The sequence below is a fragment of the Acanthaster planci genome, linkage group LG02 (assembly GCF_054643075.1).
Source record: "Acanthaster planci isolate LZ-2023a linkage group LG02, COTS_SCS, whole genome shotgun sequence".
NCBI classification, from domain to species: Eukaryota; Metazoa; Echinodermata; class Asteroidea; order Valvatida; family Acanthasteridae; genus Acanthaster; species Acanthaster planci.
Window position 1 is genome coordinate 9,533,045 of NC_141778.1, and position 19,460 is coordinate 9,552,504.

At 41.0% G+C, this 19,460-nt stretch overlaps 3 protein-coding genes across 7 annotated transcripts in view; all 3 read right to left on the reverse strand.

The window, feature by feature from the left end:
* Positions 1-2,026, reverse strand: part of LOC110987644 (uncharacterized) — a 32,022-nt gene extending 29,996 nt beyond the window's left edge. Inside the window, exons 1-2 of one of the 2 annotated variants that reach the window (XM_022250549.2) lie at positions 1,884-2,026; positions 679-865 (exon numbers count right to left, since the gene is read on the reverse strand). In XM_022250549.2, the coding sequence (XP_022106241.2) occupies positions 679-822 (144 nt within the window). In that variant the 5' untranslated portion in view covers positions 823-865; positions 1,884-2,026. Of the gene's footprint in view, positions 1-573; positions 866-1,883 lie in introns of both variants that reach the window. The other variant, XM_022250548.2, reaches the window with a different exon arrangement.
* Positions 2,027-2,880: 854 nt separating this feature from the next.
* LOC147799842 (uncharacterized) lies at positions 2,881-8,077 on the reverse strand. 4 transcript variants are annotated; one of them, XM_087133593.1, is made up of 3 exons: positions 7,996-8,077; positions 5,240-5,429; positions 2,881-5,001 (listed from the first exon to the last, which is right to left on the reverse strand). In XM_087133593.1, exons 2-3 carry the CDS (start codon positions 5,415-5,417, stop codon positions 4,883-4,885), a joined length of 297 nt encoding a protein of 98 aa, XP_086989719.1. In that variant the 5' UTR covers positions 5,418-5,429; positions 7,996-8,077; the 3' UTR covers positions 2,881-4,882. The 4 variants fall into 4 exon arrangements, with proteins under 4 accessions (XP_086989719.1, XP_086989718.1, XP_086989717.1 ...); XM_087133592.1 differs by having other exon boundaries at positions 7,892-8,009; XM_087133591.1 differs by lacking the exon at positions 7,996-8,077 and adding an exon at positions 6,451-6,790.
* Positions 8,078-10,376: 2,299 nt separating this feature from the next.
* On the reverse strand, positions 10,377-18,361 carry LOC110987660 (MFS-type transporter SLC18B1-like). Its single transcript, XM_022250578.2, has 13 exons — positions 18,260-18,361; positions 16,839-16,978; positions 16,391-16,486; positions 16,121-16,194; positions 15,710-15,926; positions 15,447-15,534; positions 12,830-12,969; positions 12,339-12,440; positions 11,984-12,093; positions 11,623-11,718; positions 11,200-11,274; positions 10,724-10,867; positions 10,377-10,513 (listed from the first exon to the last, which is right to left on the reverse strand). Exons 2-13 carry the CDS (start codon positions 16,935-16,937, stop codon positions 10,381-10,383), a joined length of 1,374 nt encoding a protein of 457 aa, XP_022106270.2. The 5' UTR covers positions 16,938-16,978; positions 18,260-18,361; the 3' UTR covers positions 10,377-10,380.
* Positions 18,362-19,460: the final 1,099 nt, after the last annotated feature.

The window sequence follows — 19,460 nt, forward strand, 5'->3', positions numbered from 1 at the left end:
ATAGTTTAAATATACAATTTGTTGAAATAACATCACAGCACGTAGTATCCACAGCAAAAAAGATAACTCCCCTCCCCAAAAAACACCTCTCAAAACAACTACATGTATGTTAATGAAAACAACAAGGTAAACTTTAACAATTGTTCATTTGTTAAAAGGGCCACTTGGGGTGCTAAGAACTTCAGGTAACAGAAGTTTTAATGACAGGTGATACTTAAAATAGCAATTAAAAACAATGGTTACAACACAGTCATGACAGAAACTGGCATTAAATAATAAACTGACAATTTTGAAGCAAGGTTAAAACCTTGTTCTTTTGACACAAAAAAGTACTTATTATTTTGACACTGCTGGAGAAAAACTGATCACTGACGAGACCGCAATCTTAAATTTTGACAAAATTTAAATTCAAGTCTTTCAACTTGGAAATTTTGGGGTAAAGACTTCTACATTAATGCAGGTCAATTTGACAAGCACAAAATTGCGGATGCCTGAAAAACAACTAAGTACACGGCAAAGAAGATGAAAACGCACACCAAACTGAAAACAACAGAAAGAAATGTTGTCACAAACCATCCCACTAGCAACGTCCACGCAAGCATCATCATGAATTAAATCCTTAGCGCCGCCCGCCAGCAATGATCTCAGGGCAAAATGGGGGAAGGGGAAGTCCATTACCTCCCCCTCAGTCTCCGTCTCGCCATCTGTGGCTGTCAAGTTCCACAGAGGACTCCCCGTAGACAGGCGTTGCACTACCACGTTGGCCGACTCGCTGATGACGGCCGAAGAAGATGGATCTGTCCCCGCTGGCTCCTTGTCCATAGTTTCTGGGGCAACCTTGGCCTCAAGTTACTCGTACATGTACCTTGAATTTTAAAAATGAAATCACAAGTGTCAAAAGTTTTTGCAAAGTCTGCATACCATGTCTGTTTCATTTACGTTTTGTAAACTGAGTGTAATTTACATGTACGCATTTTACATATAGATAGCCAAGAACCGATTCCTAAATGAAATATTATAAAGGACTTTAACTTCATTATAAAATTTACAAGCAATGAAAACTCCTTAAAATATTGAAAAGGTCCAACAAACATTCCTGTATAACTAAAGTTCAACCGACACAACCAGTGCATCAAAACTTCTCCTTTCTTTGAAAACCTATAACGATCTACATGTATGTACATGTACCTGTACATGTATTCAGTCTTGAAGAAAGCTACATGTAAGTACCAGCAGGTCTCAATGCCAAGACTTTGTTAAGGCTTTACGTACACAGATCAAGAACTGGTTAGGTGGTCGAGACATCTAAACTGCTGCGAAAGTTTTGGAAGAGTCCATTGGTACATGTAGTATCTTATCGCTCAGTCCGTTTATTACATGTCTTGACATGGAACAGCCGTTGAGACGATGAGGGGTCAAGTGACGTAATGCTCAACGACCTTATTTTAAAGATGGCGACTGTGAGAGTGGGCCCGTTAGATTGAATGGATGAAGGAAAAAAGACTGCAAAATACCTGAATAACGTGAGTGAAATCATTCAATAAATGGTATTTAGAAAACGGAAAGGTCAAGAATCATGTTCGTATGCAAAAGAAATTGCGCCCACGATTATAAGTGGGCGCGCCAAAAATGTTCAGTACGCCGAAACGAAATTGCGCATACGGATGTGTGGCTAAAGATGGATCGGGAGTGAGAGTCCGTGCCACACTAGTGGGGCTAATGTAAGTTGTACCCACGAATACATGTACAGTGTACATTACGCCTATTTTGTATGCGCGAAATGTAGCTTGTACTAAAACTATTAGTATTGTAAACACTCCAGAAAAACCTCCAGATCTCTGAATATCGAATCAAACACTCATGAAATGCAGCTCATATCCTACCTTGATAAGACCTTTGACGTCTTGGTGTAAAGTACAGCTTTCAAAACAGTTCTTCAGCTGTGCTAGAAATTGAGGAACTTGTGGGGATCTTCGCAGAATTTCCCAGGTCTGAATTATCGTCCATGTTTTATTTAGTCACGTGGTACATTGACTTTGTATTGAGGGCGCTAGAGCAATTTGGGGGAATGTCTAGTACATGGGTCCAGTCCACTAATTCAAGCCCCATTGAAAACAGAGTAAAATCAGCACCGTTCAGGGCCCAATAGCATGCACGCCAACATCCCTGAGATTTCTGAAACACAAATGAAATTCTTGTCTGGTCACTTATCTTTCAATTTCTTTTTAATTTTTTGTGGGTTAACCAATTACATTTTTAATTATTCCCACAAAACAAAATTACCCACCAAAAAGTGATTTTTCCGAAGTCCGATTGCAGCCATTTTCCAAGTGGCAACCCTCAACTCTCTCAGGCACTTAGGACCATTTTTCAACCGTAGTTTTTAGCCCTTCTGCTCTCATGTGAAAGCTCAAAGACCCAGGGAGTTGATCCTGGCAACGATTTACACAATCTCACCATTTTGGGGGCCAAACAATCTCCTTTTTCAAAAGATACTGTGGGGGGGCACCCACATGCAATCTTAGGCTGCATCCAAATCCGTTGTCTGGAGCTAGAACTAGGTCTTTACTCCATTGGAAATACGCAGATACGCGTAGACAACAGACCTAGCCGTAGCTCTGGAAGCCTGTTTCGGACACGGCCTTAGACTCACTTTTTTGTATCTTTGTAAGTTTATTCTCTTGTTCAATGTTCAAAATTGTTTGAAATCCCTTTGGGGTTAAGTACATCAAAATTGCGCTTTTAAAGCATTGATTAAAGATTGTCCAAACTGAGAGAAGTGGCGGCGCTGTTGCTGCGATATGAAATCGAGAAGACACTGTTCAGAATAAAATGTTTTCATGTTTTCAAATGGTGAACTTCAATTGAAAACATTTCTGAGAAAAGGTTGCTTTCCAGTTTATTGCCATATATATACAACAAAAAATTGCCAAAGGAACAGAAATTTACGACAGTAAAGATGAAAAAATCTAGCATTTTTATGAACTTACAAAATCAATGCAACATGAGGTTAACTGCAGGAATGACATCACAGTTTTGCTCATGAATATGTTGCATTAAAGCAAACAAACCCCAATGGCTCCAGATTAGTTGAAATACAACCGTGTAACCTCATTCGTTGTGGTAAATAATTGTATTGCATAGTCCCTTTCATGGCCTTTAAGTCTCATGCTGAAATTAATCTACAAAGTTGTGAAAATTATATTTCACTTTTTGTTGAACGTAGAGCTTACCATTTTCGATGCTCTTTTAATTTTTCCTACTTGACAAAGATTAGGACAGGCCCTCTTGTGACCGGCACACACAGAAAAATTATTTGAAAACGAAGTATATGTCTGTGTTTTTTTGCAAATGGGCGGGACCTTCGTGTAGTGTGTAGTAGGCTTAGGAAAATAATCTAACGACAAGCCCACACACGCACAAAGCAACAAATTACTGTTTTTGATTATGTCATTTACTGTCTGTTTTTTTTCACCTATACTTTATGATAATAATTCTATGAATAATATTGCTAAATAAATAATGAATGCTATCTTTAACAAATGCCTATTATTTTGACCTCTATTAGTATTACTGACTAACAACTTGTTTGCATTTAACAATAAACGATGAAGTGGTGATAAAGTTAGGGCCACTGGCAAGGGGGTGGGACAATAGTGCCCGCACGAACGATGGAAAACCAGAAAGGTATGCTTCATTTTTTTCCGGGTTGTAATGTGCCAAAAGGCCTAATGTCCTCTCGCCTATTTTGACATCTTAGTAGTTACAAAGACATACAAATTATGTGCAAACACATGTTTTCTATCTATCGATACATGAGAAATAATTCTTAGACAAATAACAGGGGTGGATCCAGAATTTTTTTTGGGGGGGGGTTAAGCCAGAGATTTTTTTAATGTCTCATTTTTATGCGGACAAGCGGAACTGTCATGAAATACAATGGTACAGGTGTACACATACGACGAATCAGCGGGATGCTATCCATTTTCTAACTTTAGGTTAGTTAGTATTATTATAGTTATTTATTACGTTCTCCATTTTTTTTACCGTTTGGTATTTTGTCTCACAGCGGGAGGGGGGGTCGACACTCAACCCCCTAGATCCGCGCCTGATTAGTAAAACAATATTTATGAGTGCAATGGTAAGAACACTTTCATGAGGTGACGGTGATAAAAATGTTCACCTCATTAAATTATTCTTACCATTGCATGAATGTGAAACATTCATTATTTGTTTTTAATGCAATACCTGCATAAACCCTGTGCTGTTAGAAGAACAAATAGGTCCCACTTGCATATAACACGTCTGTCATTTTGCGAAACAGATCCGTGGGATTCACTTTAACGTGCAACGTTAGACTGGTTTCCGTCCTTATATTATTTAATGAGATATATGAAGTGGGGATGGAACCAGTCAAGTGAATAAAGTTCTATTCAACGGGTGCCGTTGAATAGAACGAATAATCCAATGACATGTGATCAACGATCCACCAATCAGATGACGAGGATTTATGCAAGTGTTGTATAAAACGAATAATTCAATGGCATGTGATCAACGATCCACCAATTAATGATGGGACTTATGCAGGTATTGTATAATACAACGTAAAAATAGTATCATGTATAGAGATTAATAGGCGTATTTATTGGCTGACCGCCGAGGAAATAAAGTATAATGAAGTAGCTCTTAACCATGCGTTGAAGTGGCAATTTGCTGTAGGCCTATGAAGACTCTAGAACTACAAGCACTATAGCTAAGACGAACCCCCAAAATAACCATGGCGGTATATGTTGCTGACGAAATATTGTTGTGAATGTTAATCACTGGTGGTGTCAGCTGATTCTAATATCAACAGGTCCTCGGAGCCCAAGTGTCAGTGATATCATATGCACCCGATTTCGTCACTGCTATCTCGACAGTCTGTAACACCGTCACACAGCTGATTGATGCGAATACAGCCACTTGTATTACAGGGCAACCCCCCTGAATCAGCACACGAATCTGGAGGGAGGAAAAAGATAGACAGTACACTACATCAGCTTAAATGACTTCATTTTAGAGAAAGTAAACGTTTCTGCACGTTCCAATGAAATTTGTGCAAGCACGTACCTTGCAGATGGAATTCAGGCCAAACATATTTGTGGTCTAAAAAATCTCTATCAGACACAAAACTTAACGCTGAAACTTGAATAGTGGATAAAATCGGGAACTTTCCTGATGACAGTCTCCAAGTAATTACCTGGTTCCATCGAGGTTGTTAGTATGGCCTGTCTCGACAATGGTAGCACGATAGTTATGACAATGACACCTACAAAAACGGCGATCCCAAACACGGAGAATATGCAGAGTAGTCGCGTGTACCGCCTGTCACGTGACTCACTAGCCTCTGGGAACACACCGGCCGGTCCTTCGGGCATCTTGATGTGTTCCTATGGCAACAGAGGAAATGTAACCATGCCACTGGAGTAAGGTTTACGTACTTTCTTATGATACCATAAGATCATTGCAAACGTCTCTGAGTATGACTTCTTCCCAACGCTGGGGGAGACAGATGAAAGTTCAAGTCACACACTGATTGTTTTTAACTCTTACCTACATTTGTGCTCAAAATCATCCCTACCCTTTGGAAAATAACATACTTTTCTAAATTCTTCATTTGTAAAGCTATTTTGTTGGTACTTCCACTATAACTTTTGTCGACTTGTTGCACTGTGTGTTGGCTAAACTTCATTTGCATGCTAACAGATACGGCCTGGGTTTATTTTTTTGCCCCTGGTCAAAATTATTCACACCCCAGGTTTACATAGTCCATTGTCTTTTCTTTATAGTCCATAGCGTAGCGTTTGTTTTTGATATTAAGGCCTCAAGACGGTCCTGTAAGTGTCCACATGCTTTCTGCATGTCTCCCGTGGGATGTTGGCCCACTCTTCCTTGGCAAAAGCCTCCAGCTGGGTCAGGTTTGATGGTCTCCTGGCCATCACTATGGTCTTCAGCTCCCTCCACAGATGCTCTATTGGATTTAGGTCAGGACTTTGACTTGGAAAACCAGTGCATGGACTCCATTGTCCTTGAACCATAGACTTGTTTCCAGTGTATTGTGAATGCCTATAAAGAAGGCAATGGCTACAAGGAAATTTCCAAGCAATATGATGTCCCTGATGCAACAGTTCAGAGTGTCATCAGGAAGCATAATGCATATTGAGGTTCAATACGGTAAAAAAAATGGGTGTGGTAGGAAGTGCAAAGTATCCGCTAGACTCGCCAAAAAAATTTGCCGGGAGGCCAACAACCCATGGATCACAACCTAGGCCCTAAATGATACCCTTGACAAGGCAGGGACGAAGGTGTCACCGGCAACCATAAAGCGAGTATTGCATAAAGGGGTCTCCACGGACGTAGGCCCAGGAAGACACCGCTACTCGGGAAGAAACATCTCAACCGAGATCCTACCTTTTGGTCATCGGCCCTGTGGTCTGATGAGAAAAAGATGGAGTTGTTTGGCCACATGGATATTGCCTACGTCTGGAGGAAGCAAGGAGAAGCATACAAGCCGAAGAACACAGTCCCAACCGTAAAGCATGGTGGTGGCAACATAATGCTGTGGGGTTGCTTCTCTGCTAATGGCACCGGGAATCTCATTAAGAAACATGGCATCAAGGAAAAAGTGTATTATATTAAGATCCTGGATGACAATGTGAAAGCGGCTGCTGAGAAACTCCAGCTTGGACCTCACTGGACGTACCAGCAGGACAATGACCCCATGCACATCGCATCGCATCGTAAAGCAGTGGTTCAAGGACAATGGTGTCCATGTACTGGGACAGCTAAGTCAAAGTCCTGACTTAAATCCAATAGAGCATCTGTGGAGGGAGCTGAAGACCAGAGTGATGGCCAGGAGACCATCCAACCTGACCCAGCTGGAGGCTTTCGCCAAGGAAGAGTGGGCCAACATCCCACGGGAGACAGAAAGCTTGTGGACACTTATAGGAACCGTCTTGAGGCAGTTATCAAGAACAAACGCTACGCTATTAACTATTAAGAATAATAATAATTTTGAACAGGAGCAAAAAAGAAACCCGGGCCATATCTGTTATGCAAATGAAGTTTAGCCAACACACATGTGGGTTCGTGTACTGCAACAAATAGACAAAAGATATAGTGGAAGTACCAACATAATAGCTTTTACACATGAAGAATTTATAAAGGTATGTTATTTTCAAAAGGGGATACATGGATATTTTTGAGCACAACTGTAGCTGCTTCTTAATGAGATTACACCATTTACATGTATCCCATTCCTTCGTCATATCGATTTTGCCATTAGGTGTGCCTATGCCTCCTTCATGTAGTAAACAGCTACTGGTGTGCTTCTAAAAAAAAGTTTCCTCAGTGCGCATGTTTTATTGCGTAAAACAATGATAGGGACAGCGTTAATTCAGTGCAAAATTCGGCGGGCGAAAAAAACTGGGGGGGGGTTCATCTGGTTACGTCTGTCGTTTAAATAGTTAGTATTAGCTCCTCATCGTAAAGGATGGCAAATCACGGTGTTTCAATGCATTGCTCATTTTTCAAAGCAAATACTGTGATCAGAAATATGAACCGATAATGTAAAAATGTGACGCCTAGTATTAAAATTATTCATAACGAAATGATAAAAAAGTATTAAACCGTAGACAATTGTGACTCGTGATACATCTGCAATAATTCAAAACACAAGAATCCCCAATATGATCTGCATGTTATGTATATATAAGCTCTTTTGAAACGAAAGTGGAAGTCGGGTACATTCGGACATGCATGTTTACAGTACTAAAGATTTACAGATATTTAATGCTGGCACATAGCTCATGTGAACATCAAGGCCTATATTTGAAGAGAGAAAATGACCCACCTCTTTTTGGCGCGTTGCTTCTTATGTGCGTGTTCGGTATAATTCATGCAAACTTTGAGTTTGCATTATTAATATTCTACTATAACACAGAAACTATACTTTACCCTGTTAAGGTGTGCGCACAACCTAACAAAAAGGGTGAAATGCCTCGAAAAGAATAAGAAATCGACAGGAAGGTGACCTGTGGTTTCCAAAGGCTCACTGATCCTGAAATAATGGGCAAATTCAACCACACAGACGAACTTGACGCCCAAAATATTTCAATAAAGACTCCTGTAGGAAGTGAGCCTGGGGACTTAGTTCAGACATAAATAGACCGGCATGCCACAATGTATTTTTATGCATGTACTACAAAACCGGCCTCTAGCATTCCGTCATTTTAAGAGAACTATCCTTGAGTGAAGTATTCGACAACACTTTGTTATAATGTGGACACACAGCAAAACAGTATCGTAGAAATCAATGGATCGAGTACTTGAACAGTAGGCCTTATTCTTATTGTACACCAACTCAGAAAATCTTTGTAACCTGTTTTCCATAACATCCTAAACTTAACTAACCGAGCCTCTACAAGACTTGGACATCCTTGGGAAAGGGAAAGGGACCCCTTTCGGCCTTGTGCCTGTCTCAGTCAGTACATGTATACGTTTACATTAATGAAAACAAATTGGTGGCATGTTTGTGTACGCAAGAGGGCCAAGTTCGTGTATAAAAGGTAGCTGTAATCAATTTGGTTTAATACAAACCTTCAAAATGCACCTTTGTGTCTCAGTTAACCTTATTTTCAATTGTTGTTTGTTTCCCTATTTCAAAAGGCATTTTACTGCCTTTTTTGGTTTATGCTAATGATGTTTCCATATTCATGAGCAATTGTGATGTCATCCCAGGAAGAAAACCTAGGGGCAAGTTTGGGCACGCGCTTTAGTTCGGCCAAAAGTCAATTGCTTTGTAACACGCGCATGCCAAATTCTGTTACTCTCGAACGACCCCAGTTGGTCAATTTTTGAAATCTCGTCGTTACTCGCATTTCACCGTTGTCTCCGATTCTCGCAGCGTGAAATCTCGTACAGTTATTTTCATGGGAATGTTTCAGCTGTAATGATAAATGAAATCAGCTGTTGATGACCAGCGGTGCGACCGTACCCCTGGGCCTGGTCCAAAATGGTCGGCCAGACAGTTCAAACCTTTGGTTCAAACCATCCAACGGCGTTCGGGCCGTGTTAGTTCGAACAACACTTACTCGTAGTACCTTCGCGTACGAGACAACTCGCACCTTACCAGAAACCAGAGCTTGCAATTATTATAATTAACTTGAACAATAATTTGATTTCTTAGTCATGTGTTTGTCACTTAATTTGCCATTTGGGCTATACTGCCTTCCCTACACGCCGGTGGGGTGATAATAATGTTAGATGCGTCGACGTCGTGCATGTGCGCGCGCAGTCAGGCAACTGGCGCTGGGTCAACTTGGCCAGCCAGCCGTCGTTGCACACGATTCGGAATCTTCAACGTGTGCAGTCCACTGTCATGATGGAGTGATGTCATGCTTTCATTTACTTCAAAGTTTATAAAGTAATGTAAGTTGTAACTCCCCCCCTCAAAAAAATTAATAAGGAAAGCGACCGCATCCCCCCTAAAAATATAATAAGAAAAGACCAGAAACATTTTATTAATTAAGTACACCCTCCCAAAAAGTTACTAAGCAAAGCTATCATCCCCCCAATGAAAAAGTCCTAAAACATTTCCCAAAACCATAAGAATAAATTGAAATCCCCCCACTTAACAAAACCAGAATTTAACGATTAGTAAAGTCCCCCCCCCAATAATGTTTATAGGGAAGTCAAGTTGGTAAACGGTCGGGTTGTTCGACAAAGCCCCATCACGTAAAACCGACAGCGCAAACGCCTGCAGCAGGCACAATGCAGAAAATCATGCAGGCGCTCGGGATCTCTCCGGGAGATTTATGAACATTTTTCCTCAATATGTTTGTCAAATCTGATCTTAAAGAGTCAACTCGTATCTAGTTGGTGTATTCCTTATGACGTATAACTTGAGGAGAAAAATTAGCGCCGGCCTTGTGTCCTGTACAAGCATGAGCTAGGGTCGCCTGGGACATTTCATTTCCGCGCGGTCTTATTAGATAGCATTTTAAGAGCATCTAGGCCTACTTGTGCATGCGCACGACGCATGCGTCACGTGCAAGGATCGCAGTCATTGCAAGTCTACCCACAGTGCTCTGCATACGCCACATTTTACTTAAACCTGGTGACGATACTTGTGGACATCAGCCTGCAAAGAGGACGAAAAATGAATGGGATCAAATAATCTGCCGTGGGCACTGTTGACCCCAAGCATTTTCCAAAACCGTTAACGTGTCAGTCTTCAAAAACTGGTGCGACTGTGTGCAACAGCAAACGTTAAAACTCTTCCATTATGGTTCCACTTTTTACGACGACTGGCGTTTTAAAACTACAGATCAGTGACACTCCTCATAGCTCATAGAAGGCCAATTCACAGATTTCATCTGGCCCGTCTAGGTCCCGAGGTTGTGACAAAAGGGACACTGCAGTCTCTTCGATCGGCGCTTTGCTCACTGGGTGGTGTTTCCAAGGTTCTCTTCTCCTGCAAAATAGCGGCAAAACCTGCGTGTTCAAAGCCTTACGATTTATTTATGGTCCAAGATTTATCCCTGTGAAAAATTATGTGAGAATGCTGTATTATCAATCTTAATATTACAATTCTATAACTAGGGCTGCAGAGATATTCGCAATAGCTGTTACACGACAGAAATGCGTAAAGACGGACCCTTCTAAGTTCTTTATTTTTTCTCACCCTTTCCCGCACTGATACTCCCATGCAAATGTCACAGCCACGAAAACAGCCGTTGTCAGAACGCACATGGCAAAAACACTCGCTGTCAAATCGAACTTGTAGCGATCGATGAGGACGCCCCCTACCGTCGACCCCAAGAAGGAGCTAATCGGTCAGAAGGATAAGATAAAATCATTTGATGGCCGATTATACTCATTGTTTCTTAAATTAATTTGTAACATTATCTAACTGCACAAGCACCCTTGGAAACAAGAAATGCACTCGTCTGTTGAAGTTCGGATTTACATGTAATTTAAATACTATTTTGGGTATTTAAACTGAGAGTGTCGTTTTGAATGAGGTCGTGCTCATTCATTTATTTTCATTACCTTATATCATTTAAATTGTGTATAGTATGGGAAATAAATAAACCAAACCAAAATGCTTCCATTTCGAGCCAGTTCACGCTTTTTTTTAAAATTGTTGTTAATACTAACCCTAAGTGAAAACAGCTGAGAAATACACCCGATGCCATTCCATACGTTGCTGCACCACCCTGCAATCCGTACCACCTGCAATAAATAGAAGGGCAACATTTTGTGATCACTTTTGGAATCTTGCTGTAAGAATTCCAATGTGTGAGTATAGCATTATATGCATTGCATGCTATGCAAATCATTACATCCTGGTCGCCTGATGTTATAAATTTAAAATTAGACTTCAAAAACTGAGCTGAGCTGTGGATACTATTTGCATTTCAGGTTTGTAGCTGTTGCTTTCGTTTATTTTAGTTTGGAAATTTGATTCAGTGAATGCTTTTCTGGATACAAAATTAAAATAAAAAAAGACATTTAAAAATAACACTTGACTCAGAATGAATTAAGGATGTCAACGGAAGCAGAATACTTAAAACCACTTACTGTGCACTCAAGACCATATCCATGATACTGGGTACACAAACCAAGCCCATAGACAGTCCAATCAGGGTACATGACACAATTAGAATGTAGCGATTACTGGAAAAAACAAACACCTTCACAGGTAATTTACAGGCCACACATTTGTTTCTTACATGTACAATAAAGTACATTAAATTAAGCATATACACATGCACTGATCTGATACGTAAAATTGGTCGAGCGGTGGCATAGAAAATCTCTAAACCAAAAATATCTCCAGCAAAAACTAAAGAAATTGTTCACCCATATTTGCGTCATTCAACGCAAGGTGTACCATATAAAAGTATGTTTCTATACTACTGAAAACTGTACCTGAGCCTACCTTGTTAGAAATGGTAACCATGGAGACGGGCCAATCATTAAAAATGAGACAGCAAGAACAGCGCATCCAAAAATGAGCATGAGACGAGTTGTTACCAAGTAGTACCTCAACTGGAGGTTATTTGATGTTAGAAATAATGGATTGGAAAGATAAGTGTATCTTATTTGAAAAACCGTGTATGAATTTGTTGTCAATGTTGAAGGGTGTAACGGCAGATTTCTATCAAAATAAAATCTGGAGCCAATCACAGTTTGAAGCTGCCGTTCACGGACTTGACAAATATCTCGGTAGCTCACCTTTTAATTACATGATACCTTCTTGACAATAATTTTTATCTCAGTAAACGCATTATTACCAATTTATTAAGCATCCAACCGAACACCGGAGTTGAGAGGGCGTAGGAACCACCTTGAATGAAGAAAACGACACCTGCATTATCCGCTGATAATAGGCCCGCCTGGAATGGTATAGAATTTAAAAAAAAATATCAAGGGACATCTGTGTTCCATTTTGATGAAAAGGAAGAATATTCTAGTATTTATTATTTTCTGTTATTTTAATAACAAGCCTACGGTGTTGTTGGATATCACTGCTCCTCATTCTGAGCAGGGATGGTCTCATTAGAGCATTTTTTCTTATGTAAAGTAAACGTGATTTATTAATATATATGTTCTTATAAAACATTTTGGTCAAATTGTTAAGTTCTAATTTCACAACAGCTGCTGCATCTATAAAGACTGAAACCGTACGGCGAAATCGCATCGGAAATAACACCAAAATTAATGCATCCTCGTTTTTGAAGTTGGCATAACGGGGGCCATGTGGTAATATGCCATCAGAACAAACCTTTTGGGTATGGTAGGCGATTCCGACATTGAAGACGGCTTGGGTGGCTGTGCTGACAAGCAAGGCTAGGGCGATGGGCCATATGGCAGGAATGCGAAGCAAGCTCGCAAAGCTTTCTCCAATTTTAGGTTTGACGAACGCTACCAAGTATTAAAAAAAGTCTCAGATATTACTTGAAATCTGTTAGAAAGATTGATGTAAGCATGCGGGTTCCTGTCGGGAGTTTCGAACGACCCTTCTAATCCTCTGTGAATTCTTCATTGTATCAGTTATAAACAATTACGAAACGAAAGTCACGCCTGTCTTTTTGGACATTTAAAATGCACCACATTGCAGGATCGGATGTCCCTTTTTAACGGAGCGATGCCCAGGACCTCTGTCTAGTGATTCGCACTACCTAGTGATTCGCACTACACGGTTGTTGCGCTCGGCTTGGCAACTCGCATTACCCTTATAAGGCGCCCTCATTTGATAGCCTTCATTGTACAACGTGTGTCATACGTCAATAGACTTGACTCAAGTCGGAATCTCTGTGACGTCTTCGTTTCTGGGTGCAGACCACTAATTCAAGTGAGAATTTCTGGCCAGCTCATTAGCATTAAAAGTGCCCCCAATATTATCTTTTGAACAAGGAGATTGTTTGGCCCCCAAAATGGTGAGATTGTGTAAATCCTTGCCAGGATTAACTCCCTGGGTCTTTGATCTTTCATATGAGAGCAAAATGGCTAAAAACTACGGTTGAAAAATGGTCCCAAGTGCCCCAGAAAGTTGAGGGTTGCCACTTGAAAAATGGCTGCAATCAGACTTCGGAAAAATCACTTTTTTGGGGTGATTTTGTTTTGTGGGATTAATTAAAAATGTAATTGGTTAACCCACAAAAAATTGAAAAGAAATTGAAAGATAAGTGACCAGACAATAACTTCATTTGTGTTTCAGAAATCTCAGGGATGTTGGCGTGCATGCTATTGGGCCCTGAACAGTGCTGATTTTACACTGTTTTCAATAGGGCTTGAATTAGTGGACTGCACCCTTCTGCTTTGGCCACACATCGAACGAGACCGCGCGCCGTTACTTGCTTTGCGCCTTCTTGTGTCCACTTGTTACTATGCGTTCAGTTCAGAAATCCCGACTTGAAGAATCTGACAACCATTCGTACACAGCGAATGGGCTCATCTACCAACAGCGGTAGCAGCCAATCACAGTACCGAACTTGTTTTCACGTCATTCATACTTGCATTATAATGAACGAGTCTACAAGTCTGACTCCTGTGATTGATGGAAATTCCATATGCATTATGCAAGATCATGTGGTTCAAATGCAATTGTGAATAGTTACCACCGGCGGGGGTGCGATTGGCTTATCCGTCAAGTCGGACTTGTTGACGGTCGAGTACGGGCGGCCTGTTCTTGACACGGGTTTCTTGTTCTCGTGCTCGAAAAAAAACTCGTGGGATTTTGATTTTTGAACAGCTGCAAAAAGTAGAGAGATGGCTTCCAAAGCCACAGACAATGGGGAGTTTTGCAAATTTTACATTAATTATTTTCCATAACACAGAAATGAATGTTCCTGTTTAAAGCCTATCCAAACATTAACTCTCGTTTAACTTACATGTCCGCCGCCATGTTGCATATTGCTTGCCCCTACTACCAGCAATAACCGGTTGTTTGTTCCCGGCGTTCGAGCGGCCGACCCTTGAACAACAAAATTGAGCTGTTCGTGAACATACGAGAACTAGCCGCCAGAACTGAGCTACTGACTGGTGACGTACGACACACGTTGTACAATAAAGGCTATAATGAGGGCGCCTTATAAGGGTTATGCAAGCTGCCGGGCTGAGCGCGACGACCGTTAGTGCGTACCGGCTGAAGGGGGATGGCTGACTAAGGAAGAGCAACGTAAGTCCGACTTGATTCAAGTCTATACGTCACTAAAGTCCGACTTGACGGATAAGCCAATCGGACCCCGTTGGTGATATGTAGTTATTATCTTATAATTGCTTATGAGCGACATGATCTTGCATAATTAAACGGAATTTCCACCAATCAAAATAGTCAGACTTGTAGACTCGTTCATTATAATGTAGGTATTAACGACGCAAAAACAAGTCCGGCGATGTGATTGGTGCTACCACTTTTGGTAGGTGAGGCCATTCGCTGTGTACAAACGGTTGGCAGATTCGTCTAGTCGGGATTTCTGAACTGAACTCAAAGCAATCAGTGATCACCAAGAGGTCAATCACCAAGAGGGCGCGAAGCAAGTAACGGCACGTGTTCTTAATATGTTTCCAAAGCAGAAACGACGGCGTCACTGAGATTCCAACTTAGGTCAAGTCTACCTTCTGGTAATGCAAAGTGCACACCTGTGTTTGTTCTACTCCTTAATGCAGTTCTTGTCTAGTTACAACTTTGGTTTAAAAGAGAGAGTTTGACGTCACTGACGCCACGATTATGATAACACTGCGTCACGTTTGGGCATAAATTACTTCGAGAAAAGAACCCGATCTGTCCTGACACAGGTGTTGGACAGCTTGTTTTTCATTCAACCGAATCCTGTAAGTCTGGCAGATAGCAACAAAACTAGTCCCAATTGCTCGTTTAATGATTCAGTTTTTGTCACCTTTGGTAGGCAGAACAACGACGTTGAGGATAAGAAGTAGCAGACACAGTCCACCGAGGGAGAAGAACGGAAGCCCATAACCACCTGCCTACAGGTTAATGAAAAATGCAACGTTTATACAACATAAGATTGGATTTTGGCTGTAAAGTATAACAACTCAAACTGTGTGTATGAAATTATGAAAGGTTGCATATATTTGGAATATTAATGAATAATGTAGTCATAGTAGTCCTGAAAAATCAATCGATAGCGTCATAAGATACCTGATAAAGTATCAATCCAATCATTGGTCCCATCATAAACGCCAATCCAGAGAACATCTCCAACAGACCTAACATCTGAGGTGCATTCTCGGGGTATTTCCCGCCAACCATTGCCATGGCAGCAATCATGGCAGCAGACGAGCCCACTGCCTCCATGGCGCGCATGAATAGTGCTGACGTTACAAAAAGGGTACCATTCTGGATCTTATCGAGAAGGCTAAGGAACATGGATTAAAAAATATCCAATGAGTGGAGTCACAATCAAAACGAAATTCAAAGAATTGAAAATACATCGTGAGCTCCGTCGACCCCTGAAAGATCTTTTTGACAGCTAAGCCGTTTATACATGTTCTAGGCAGTTGCATTCGAAAACAAGACTCTTGTTTGCTTCATGAAAGTCGATTATCTTACCCAAATATGATGTTTGTACAACTACACAGTCCTGCGCCGATAAGAAACATGACTTTAACGTTTACCTTCGAGACCTTTGGACATCAAATGATTAAAATAAAAAACAACTATTATCTATCTACCAGCACAAAAATGAAAGCTTTTTCAAAATCACATGCATTTCAATACTAAATAAAATAATCATACCTAAAACCAAGCGTGTCGTTCGACAAAGTCTATTTTTTTTCTTGAGGAAATTGCTTCATCTCGACCACATTATTTTCAACTTACAACTCGACCGAACGGCGTTCCAATTAGGAATGATGTCATCGAAAACGCGCCAAAAACGAAACCAGCTGCCGTCTGATTGGCTCCTTTCTTGATTGCCTGGAAGAGGGACAGCCAGTGAAAAAAGTTCATAAGAAATTAACAGTCTCCTCCACAGCAAGGCTGCGTCCAAATCTGTTGTCTAGAGCTAGGTTTAGGTCTTCGCTCCACTGGAAATACATTAGCCGTAGCTATGGAAGCCCATTTCGGATACCGTTTTAATCTTCCATTTTCATTGGCTCATTATTAATGGACCAATAGTCTAGACCCTCCTTTTGCTGAATTGTGAGGTCTTGGCAGGTCGAAGGGATTGAAAGAGGTTATCCTCCTCAAACAAAACATCTTAAACCAGGAAAACGGGGGGGGTCTTGGAAAAAGAAAACTAGTAACTGAAGCAAGTTTAATTTTGTACCTCTGGTGGAAAGAAAGGAGCGATGATTGAGCACGACAGCCAGACGGCCATGTAGAGGGCGCTCATCACTGCAAACTGGAACCACTTAGTCCTCCACATGGTCACGGGTTACGTGTCAAGGGGCATGGTAAGACCTAAATCTGGCATAATTGACAGTTCCGTTTTCATCACAATGAAAGCGTTTTCGAAACGAGTGGATTCGGCTTTTAATAGATAAAGGTTTCGCTGGTTCCAGTCAGAGCTTGAACAGGTGATTTCAAACACTGCATCGCTAAATGGATGGCACCAGCGATACCAAAGTCTCAGCCGAATCCACTCGTTTTGAAAACGCTCTGAGCATTCAGTGTTATGAGCTATGCACGATTTTGTAAGCCTTGTCAGTGAATAGTTTTTTTCGTGTGTATTCTCTTCATCACAAAACAATACGGGCGTTTCACAATAGTATGCAGGCGTGGTGTACATAGTGTGGACCTCGGCACAAAAGCAGTCCACATAACGAAGGGTTTGATGGCGTTGTGTGGACTCGCACACGTCCACACAATGTCTTCCCCTCTCTGAAAAACAGTTTCACAGTTGGGGTCAAGGTTATCTGTGGCAAAATGAAGTGGAACAGTCCAGGAAATCATCATCGAAAATCCAGCTCGAAGGAGTTATCCTAGTTGGAGAAAAAGGAGCATTTTCCTCAAGTTTCCTTAATCACAGGAGAACAAAGGAATGTCCACCTTATATGTAAAACAGGTATGCGTGCGCCTCCAAGAGTTTGCAAGGCATTGACCAATCACAGTGCGCGAAATCTGTCGACCCGATGCGCAATCGGAAAGGGTCGACAGATTTCGCACACTCTGGTAGGTCAACGTGTTGCAAACTCTTTGCAGGCACCAGGGCCGGCACAGCATTCAACTGAACGACAGCAGAACGAATAGCAATGTAATTAAAATATTAGGTAAATGTGGACGTTTAATTAATTTGTTCATGCAAAGCAGTGGATGAACAACAGACGAAAGGACGATCACGGATTAAACATGAATAACTGGGTATTGTTTTATGAGATCCCTCACTTTGCGTAAATTTCGTTAATTAAACAATCAAGAATGGGATTTGTCAAAAGATGAAAAATGCACTTCAGACTACCGAATGGAAAGTCATTTAGGTATCATTACTGATTGGATGAGAACGTGGTGTAAAAATAGGGCTGGTAAATTGAAACTGCAAAAATGTCGAGTTATCAAATTGTCACAGGAGTGTAAAAAACGGTTTCCAAAGAAATTAAGAGGACCAACTTTCAGCGAAGAAATAAACCATGTCATATTACTCTCGGAACTAATCTCGGAACTCTGTGAAGTCAATTCAAAATGTAACACTAACCGGGATCCTGTGTACTCGCTTTGAATTTAGAGTAGAAACATCGGAAAATACAATACCTTGATTCCCCCGGCCACGCTCAGACACACCACACCACCGGCTTGCTTCATCCGTTTCTTCGTATCAAACGTGGTGAAACCCTCGTACGTGCAAAGTTGTGCAAATATTACACTTCGTGTCAGCCGGCCAAAAAAAAAACGTTCTTGTTAATAATTTTACGTGGGCGTAATGTAAACATTTGGCCACGGTTGAATCAATAATGTATTGACACTGACTTTGCCTGCTTAGCAGAGTATAGTTAGCACTGGACCACGCACGGTTGGTTAAAAATTAACTTGACAAACATCTGCCTTCCCCCCTACTGATTTTAGTCACACATTCTGTGATGTGAGCGGCCGAGCAGCACCAAGGGTTACTGTTTTGTCAAGAATATGTGAATACGCTGAATTTCTAAACCACTCATAGGTTTTGAGCTGTTCAAACAACATTAAAAATTTGTCATTTTTAGTGCCAAACATTATTTTCTTCAGAACACCAAATTCTGTGATGAAGTACATAAAATGTTAGAAAACGGTTTCTGCTATGCTTAACTTATCATAACAAACTTGAATGGCCCCTCAAAAGAAAGACAGAAACTTCATATTACCGCCCCCATCTGATTTCACCATGGTGGTAGATAAACCAATAAGACGTCGAGATATTTTGTTCGTTGTGCTGAAGCTTAAGTGCCCTGTAATTTTAAGCTTCAGCGCAACGAACAAATCTCGACGTCTTGCAGGCTTAGAATTGTTTCAAACTGCACTTGGCTGAATCGTGAGCATCTCGAAGGCTCATTAAAAAGCACTGGACACTAATAAAGCAAATTAGGTATAAAGTTTTTCTAAAGGTAGCAATGAGCCTGGAGCTGGACCAAGAGAGTGTGCAATTTTCCTTACAACGCAGGCTCCTTTCGCTGGTTCACAAACGACTATGACATGCCTGCATTACGGTCGTGTCGCTAGCAGCAAAACGAACACTCCCGACCAATATGGCTCTTTTCAATCGATGAGGGGGTGCTTCTCCTCAAGGCGGATAGAATGGAGTTGGAATACACGCACAACACCATTTCCCAGGAAGGATTTGCGCCGTAGAGATGTTAATTTCGAATTTTTTTGCCCAGCCCGACGTGTTTTTACAACACTGTTATACTCAGTGTTCGCCCCCGAAGGCTTGTGAAAAAAAAAACAAGAACACGAAACGATGCACAAAAACCATCACTCA

Coding starts and splice junctions, on each gene's coding strand:
- LOC147799842 (XM_087133591.1), bottom strand. CDS start 6,507: ATGTGGCCAAACAACTCCATCTTTTTCTCATCAGACCACAGGGCCGAT. Junction 5,430..6,450: donor ACAGGGCCGATGACCAAAAG/GTAGGATCTCGG, acceptor CTGTTGCCATAG/GAACACATCAAGATGCCCGA. Junction 5,002..5,239: donor AACAACCTCGATGGAACCAG/GTAATTACTTGG, acceptor TCCTCCCTCCAG/ATTCGTGTGCTGATTCAGGG.
- LOC110987660 (XM_022250578.2), bottom strand. CDS start 16,937: ATGTGGAGGACTAAGTGGTTCCAGTTTGCAGTGATGAGCGCCCTCTAC. Junction 16,195..16,390: donor GAACGCCGTTCGGTCGAGTT/GTAAGTTGAAAA, acceptor TGATGTCCAAAG/GTCTCGAAGGTAAACGTTAA. Junction 11,275..11,622: donor GATATGGTCTTGAGTGCACA/GTAAGTGGTTTT, acceptor TATTTATTGCAG/GTGGTACGGATTGCAGGGTG.